Raw genomic sequence first — 7251 nt, 5'->3', positions numbered from 1 at the left:
GGGCTAGCAGCAACCCCAGCTGCCCAGCCAACGGGTCGACACACCGTCCTCAACCCTGTTGAAATACAAGATGGCACTGCCTTGCCATCCCTCCTGCCAAAGGAAAGGAGCCCCCATATGTGGACCAAACCGATCTTCCTCTTGGCTCTGTGTCGGTGCCAGTCCCCCCGCAGACGCAGCACACGTGGCGCCTGCACGGCCCCAACGGCCCAGATGCTCCCATGTGCAGGCTTGACTCCGGACCGGATAGCGATTACCCACGCAAGCCGAGCCCCTCCTCGTAGCCCGCAAACCAATAATCAATTTTATCCATCGCACCATTCGTCCACCTAACGGTTCGGCGCGGCCGCACCTGCGTGCGCGACACGAAGTACCGGAAACGCCCCTGCCCTCTTCGAGCCCGTCGTCCCCGGGCACGGCCGGAGGACGGGGGCAGCTTCGGAACACCGGCTCGCTGGTGTGTGCGCCTGGGCAGCCTCCACTTTGTCGGTCTGCGTAACTCGCCGTCTCTCCTCAGCGAGCAGAGGCAGAAAATGGACGGTGCCGAGTTTCAGTTCGCCCCCTGCACTTTCCTGCCTGCTCAGGCCAGTTCGGCTCCGATTAGCTCGACATGTTTTTTGGGGGGCAGTATTTTGAAGCAGCATGTGGCAAGTGAGCAGAAAACTTTGACATGAATCAGCGCTGGTGAAGTGGACTGAACACTGAATTTGGACGCTATTTGGTACGCACCTGCGTTATAGAAGGAACGAATTACTATTTCCCTAAATAAAGGAACAAGTTAATAATGATACCAAAGGCGTAGGTCTAAAGATGGTACGCATTAATAGGGTAATAGTTTCATGCCTTTCACATGCTTGAGTATATCGGGTAATCCTAGCCAATTATGATGGACCAAAGTTAGCACTGCGGTGATCGGAAAAGCCCCACGGTTTCAGCGAGTTTTTCACATTCATCCACAGGGACACCAAAGTAATGTACTCCCTCTGTAAACTAATATAAGAGTGTTTAGATCACTATTTTAGTGATCTAAACACTCTTATATTAGTTTACGGAGGGAGTAATTTTTTAGAAAATGCTTGTGTGACGGTGGATTTTGATCATCATGTTTTGTCTAGCCTTTTTTCCGCATATTTTTACAAAATGCAAAAAATACAGCACAACACCATACTGTAGTTTGGTAACAGAATAATAAGCATTTCATGCGTGCAGAAACGGAAGAAAATATACTACTCATTTTTTAGAAAATAATTATACCCATTATTGCCCCCAAGGAAAGAGAGGCAAGATGTTAATACGAGGGACCTGCTATGGAAACAAGTAAACGCCAGGGGCTTTCATGGAAACTCAAAACCTCGCAGAAAAGCCCTTTCCCCTTTCGTTCTCGACGGGATATTCCCACGGAATTTATATTTCCGCTCCTCGCCTCGCCTCTCCTCTCCTCTGACCTCTCCCTCTCCTCCCTCCCCATTGCCCCCTCGTCCTCCACCTCGCGCCTTCCAGGAGCTTCGCATCGCGATCGCCGCCGCCGCCGCGAGCTCCCGTCCCATGGTGGGTGCGCCCGCCGGCGGCTAGGGCTCCCGCCTCCCCCCCGGTCCGTCCCGGCCCGGCCCGCAATTCTCGGCGATTTCTCGGGCGATTTCCCCGGAACCCTCCGCCATTTGTCCGCGCTGCTCCCCCGAATCGTACGCAGGGTTTTGGCGGGGCTCCTCCGGCGGAGGAGGAGATGAGCGGGGAGGTGGAATGCAGCGTGTGCCACGCCAAGGTGGCCGTGCCGGCGGCGGCGGTGTCCAAGGCCTACGACAGCCACCGGAGCACCGTCTCGTCGCGGCAGCGCGCGCTCAACGTCCTCCTCGTCTCCGGCGACTGCGTCCTCGCCGGCCTCCAGGTGACCTTGCTTCCTCTCTGCATTCTGCTCGGTGTTATCAGTGTGTCTGGTCGGTCTCGAATGGCTGCGTGTCATACTGTCATGTAACGACTGAACCGTTAGTGCTGTGGAGGAGGCGAATTGAGTGGTTTTGGATGTTTTATGCATATAGTTAGCTACAGCGTAGACTAACTAATGCTTAGAGAAAGTGTGGAGTTTCATGATCTCTGTTTTCCAGTTTCAGTTTCATTTTACTAGACAGTGCCCAATGTTGCAGAAGGGTGTCGCCGGTACATGAGCAAGTATTGATATTTTGGAGGGTCTGTTTAAATGCACGCATCAGCTGCCTGTAGAAGAACAACAAATGTTTTGTGCATATGGCTAGCTACAGTACAAGCTGATGCTAGTTTTTCAGTATGGAGTTTCCTGAGCTCTGTTTTCCAGTGTCACTTTTATTTTACTAGAGTAACTAGACGGTGCCCAATGTTGCAGAAGGAGGTCATTAATAGATGAAAAGTACTGATATTTTGGAGTGCTTACTTGGATGCTCTCCACTGTATATTGATGTTAGCATTTGTCTAGAAACACGCGCCAGCTGCCTGTAGAAGAACCGATATAGACTTCTCTATAACTCGTATTGTTGATACCTAACAGTAAATTCATTCTAGGATTTAAGACTAGAGTAACAGTGTTAATAAATTGTGTAGCCAACTGAGCATGTTCATCCAGCTTTTCATTAACTAATTGGCATTTCATGTTGCACATCCTCATGTCTGTTGACACATTTCTACCTCCTTTTCTGTAGCCGATATTGGTGTACATGTGTAAAGTGGATGGGAAATTCAAATTTAGCCCAGTCAGTGTGAACTTCTTGACAGAGATCACAAAAGTTATCTTTGCCATCATCATGCTGTTCTTCCAGGTATGTTGAATTATCGGCAGTTCCGTTGTAATCCGTTGCTTTGATATGATGCGTCTTTATGTCCATATTCTTTAGTTTGATTATTATCGAGATTAGAAAATAATTTAATTTGTGTGAGGTTAGGTGTTCTGTTTGTTCACTTGAGCATGCTGCCAAGTGAGCTGAATGAGCATTCTGTATAATATTCTCACGTTTTATTCGCAACATTGATTAGATAAGACTTCCTTCCGTAATGATTTCTGTGACTGACTCCCTTATCATGTTTGGTTTTACCTCATGCAGGCTAGGCGTGTAAAGGTGGGAGAGAAGCCACTTCTCACAGTTTCAACATTTGTGCAGGTGAGTAGCTATGCAACATCTTGTCAATTCCTTGCCTGATTTCAATTGAAAAACCCCGCATGATGGATATGCATGCTATCTTGTTTGAAGAGAACATGTGGTTGTGTATCCCCATTACCTGGCCATATGCTGTCAAATTGCTACACGATAGCACAATTAACTGACGGCTAATCATTTATTATTCTACTGTCCATCAGTCTAGCTATACTTTTGTTGTGAAGGCAAAAATATTAGAAATTCAGTGATCTCATATGTGATGCTAATTATTTACCATATGACAGGCTGCCCGCAACAATGTTCTTCTCGCGGTGCCTGCTTTTCTCTATGCCATCAACAATTATTTGAAGTTTACAATGCAGGTAAAGAATTGATAAGACCTCGAAAATTAGGCTTGGCATAGTAACCTTTTCTTACTCTCTCTTTTCTGTTAAAAATGTAAAATAGCGGAGCCCAACATTTATATTGGTGTAACTTGAATCTGGTACAAAATTTCTAACCAACAGAATTGATCCTCTGTGTTATGCAGCTATACTTTAATCCCGCGACAGTGAAAATGCTGGGTAATCTCAAGGTATTGTAGTTTCCTTCTTTACAAGATGCTAGATGTCTGAGTCTTGGTAGTTGCACAATCTCAAGGCTGGTCCATGCATGCATGGGCCACACACGTTCATTTGGATGGGCACACATTCTTTTGTTCATGATTTACTTATAAGATACACAACCTCCTTTTTTGAGTTGGATGCATAACCTCCTAGTAATCTCAGTATTGGAATATGCCTTTCAGTCATTAATTTCATTTGGGGCCTGGCTGCATCTGGAGTACACTTTTCTGGTCTGTGATCATAAGTATGTATTATATCGATGTTTGTAGGTTCTGATAATTGCTGTGCTCCTAAAGGTGTTACTCAGGAGGCGTTTCTCCACAATTCAGGTAAGTTTTCTCTTAATTACCATCAGTCATGTATCTGAACTTGGACATGTTAGTGTTTCAATATTTATAAGCATGAGTGGTCCGGGTGTAAGTCTATTTTTTGTTGGTGCAAGTTAAAAGAAAATTGATAACTTATTTCTTCATATCTATATATAAATGTCCAAATGTAATGTTATACTTATTTTGCGATGCCATGAACTTGTGTGATTGACATCATCCTGTTTTTTGTCGACAGTGGGAAGCCCTTGCTCTGTTGTTAATTGGAATATCTGTTAATCAACTGAAATCACTGCCTGAAGGTTCTACTGCACTTGGTCTTCCTGTTGCAGCTGGGGCCTACCTATACACACTATTTTTTGTAAGTTTTGACTTTCGGCTCAGTTTTTAATTAATTTATCTCATACTTACTTTCCAACAATTTGTGCCTGAGTAACCTGCCGATGAAATTTGGGAGGCTAGCAGAACTATCATTTATGTAATAGTTGTATAGGCCCTGCTCCTTAGCTGTAACTAATCAGAAATGTTGTAGTTTTTTGTCTAGTTGGTACAGTGCTTGGTGCATGCTATTTCTTGCTTTCAGCCATATTACTTGATATTACGGTTCAGCTTTTGGTTACCTGCAACTTCAGCATCTACCTAATATGATCCAGAACTTGTAGTAATTTTCCAGTGGAAATTATAATTGGCTGTGTAAGCACTCTGGGATAGAATTTATACATTCAAATGCTTCACATGGGAACAATATGGAGCTTTTCTTTTTCATTTGAATGTTGTTAACAAAGTGTTAAAAGGAATTTTTTAGAGAGTAGAATTAATGTGACATGTGACATTGCGTACTAATTTTGTGCACAATCAGGTAACAGTTCCTGCATTGGCTTCAGTTTACAATGAAAAGGCTCTGAAAAGCCAGTTCGATACCAGCATATATCTTCAGGTATGACCATATCCTTGTGTACTCTTCTATGGCTATTTCGGTCTGGCACTATTTGCTACTCAATGACAATGTCCTAAGTATATTAATGCATTTGTTCTATTTCTCTAAAAAGCTACTTCTCATCATGTTTGTTATCTTTACAGAACTTATTTCTGTATGGATATGGTGCAATATTTAATTTCCTTGGGCTTGTGATCACTGCCCTCGTCCAAGGTAATTTTCTGGAGTACGTCTCTCTCATGATAAACAGTTTCACTTTTGTGTCCTTTTCTTTTGTTCTGTGTTGTGTTGCCAAAACATTTTGCTCTGTGGATACAAATTGGCCTTATGTTAGCTTGCTATAAGATATTGGTTGCGTAAAATTTACAGGACCTCGTAGCTTTCACATTCTGGAAGGGCATTCAAAGGCCACCATGTTTCTTATTTGCAACAATGCTGCACAAGGCATACTTTCGTCATTTTTCTTCAAATATGCAGGTATGTTACCAGCATGAAAACTTCTCTTGTAATTGTTTGACATGCTCTTGAAATGTACTCCCTCCGTAAACTAATATAAGAGTGTTTAGATCACTACTTTAGTAATCTAAACACTCTTATATTAGTTTACAGAGGGAGTACCACATTTCTTCAGTAACCTTGAAGACTTCTTATTCTATTTACATGGCATGTACACACCAAAACTTTGGCATTAAATGTTCAGCATCTAACTAATCAAAGTTTTGCTTAAAATCGGAGTACATAAAGCACACTGAAGATGAGCATATTCAGTCCTAAGTCGGGAGAGCATACATATATACATGTATATTCTAATTCTATGATGTGCAATTTGGTTACTGTATGTTAGTTTTGCAAAGTGAAATGTGGTGAGATTCAGCACATTAATGATGAATGCAGATACAATTTTGAAGAAGTACTCATCCACAATCGCCACAATCTTTACTGGGGTAGCGTCTGCTATACTGTTCGGTCATACTCTGACTATAAATTTTGTTCTTGGAATATCAATAGTAATTATATCTATGCATCAGGTAACGTGCATTCCCTTCTTTGTTGATTCAGTCATTGAAGTTACTTCTACCCTTACATGTTTCTGATGGGTCTTTGTTGCAGTATCTCGCAAACCAAATTAAGGATCAAGTGCCAAGCAGCAAAATTGAGATGTCTGATGCTGAGGATGACAGGTCAGTCATGTTTTGTACTCAACTAGTTGATACTTGGTGCACCCAAATTGCTCTGAAGTTTCATCCTGCGATTCGCCTTCAGAAGAAATTAATTGTTTTCTACTGTAGCCAATGAAAACTTGATGCACTTCATTAGTACGTAATATACTAATATGTGTGTTTTGATGGATGCCTTGTCCAGCAGATTAGTGGAATCTGTAATTGTCAAAGTTGACACGGTGGCAAGTGAGGTAACTATATAGTACTTTCAAGGCGCTGTTTTTGCCAAATTTGTAAGTCTGACAGCCATTCCATATGTGCATACAGGCTAAACACCGCCATGGATCTGATGAGAGGCAGCCACTTCTTCCCGTCTGATGTCGTCTCGGAGGTATTTCTCTCCTCTTTTCCGAATAGTACTAGCATAGGGCTTATGCTCTCCACCATGCACCCATGTGTATCTTATCAATGGATTCATCCCGTCTAACGGTCTGTCTTCTGTATGTTTATCGACAATTTCAGTTCCTCCGATCCTTATGTATATCCGAGCTCTTCCCCTCGACAGGGAGACGAGCGATGTCGCCAAGGCAGCGTCTGCACTTGAAGCAGAGCATGTGATGATTTATATAGCCTTGTAGCCTTTTGACCTGATGTTCCTGAGGCTGCACCATGATGTTTAAAGGAGTACCATCATAGAGAGATGCCCATTCGGTGGCACGAGGGCGAGCTTGCTGAGATACTGTAGAGGGGAACAAATGAATTGACCTTGTTGTCGTGAAACTGATGTGATGGATTAAAGAATAAATATATTCAGCATTTCAGCCCATATTCAAATGTTTTCATCTTTTTTTCCCCCAAACATAGTAGTAGTTTATTTGTGCTCTATGCTAGTAGTAATTTACTCCACTGTTAAGATGGTTTGATTTGCTAAAAATGGGCGGACACTGGACATACTGAATCGATGTGCCCACGACAGTGCATATATGCCAGGTCTAAGCAGTAGTCTTATCTATCTGTAACCCACCAGTGGATGCGAAGATGCCCTTAATCTGGGTTCTTGTGTCTTCTTGCTTGCAGCTCCACATACTAGTACTAGATGTA

The 7251-nt window shown here is 43.0% G+C and overlaps 1 protein-coding gene across 2 annotated transcripts; it reads left to right on the top strand.

Annotated features, from left to right (window-relative positions):
* Positions 1–1386: 1386 nt before the first annotated feature.
* On the top strand, positions 1387–6976 carry LOC109740434 (CMP-sialic acid transporter 3). 2 transcript variants are annotated; one of them, XM_020299495.4, is made up of 15 exons: positions 1387–1885; positions 2670–2786; positions 3069–3125; positions 3407–3484; positions 3652–3696; positions 3997–4056; positions 4292–4414; positions 4913–4990; positions 5134–5203; positions 5360–5467; positions 5885–6018; positions 6101–6171; positions 6356–6401; positions 6478–6541; positions 6673–6976. In XM_020299495.4, the coding sequence occupies exons 1-14, from the start codon at positions 1724–1726 to the stop codon at positions 6526–6528; spliced, it is 1200 nt and encodes a 399-aa protein (XP_020155084.1). In that variant the 5' UTR covers positions 1387–1723; the 3' UTR covers positions 6529–6541; positions 6673–6976. The 2 variants fall into 2 exon arrangements, with proteins under 2 accessions (XP_020155084.1, XP_020155083.1); XM_020299494.4 differs by having other exon boundaries at positions 6353–6401.
* Positions 6977–7251: the final 275 nt, after the last annotated feature.

The sequence above is a fragment of the Aegilops tauschii genome, chromosome 3, assembly GCF_002575655.3.
Source record: "Aegilops tauschii subsp. strangulata cultivar AL8/78 chromosome 3, Aet v6.0, whole genome shotgun sequence".
Lineage (NCBI taxonomy): Eukaryota > Viridiplantae > Streptophyta > Magnoliopsida > Poales > Poaceae > Aegilops > Aegilops tauschii.
Note: the sequence above shows the minus strand (reverse complement) of the source record. Positions and strands in the feature narration are given on the sequence as shown.

Coding starts and splice junctions, on each gene's coding strand:
- LOC109740434 (XM_020299494.4), top strand. CDS start 1,724: ATGAGCGGGGAGGTGGAATGCAGCGTGTGCCACGCCAAGGTGGCCGTG. Junction 3,126..3,406: donor CAGTTTCAACATTTGTGCAG/GTGAGTAGCTAT, acceptor ACCATATGACAG/GCTGCCCGCAACAATGTTCT. Junction 6,172..6,352: donor TCTGATGCTGAGGATGACAG/GTCAGTCATGTT, acceptor TGCCTTGTCCAG/CAGATTAGTGGAATCTGTAA.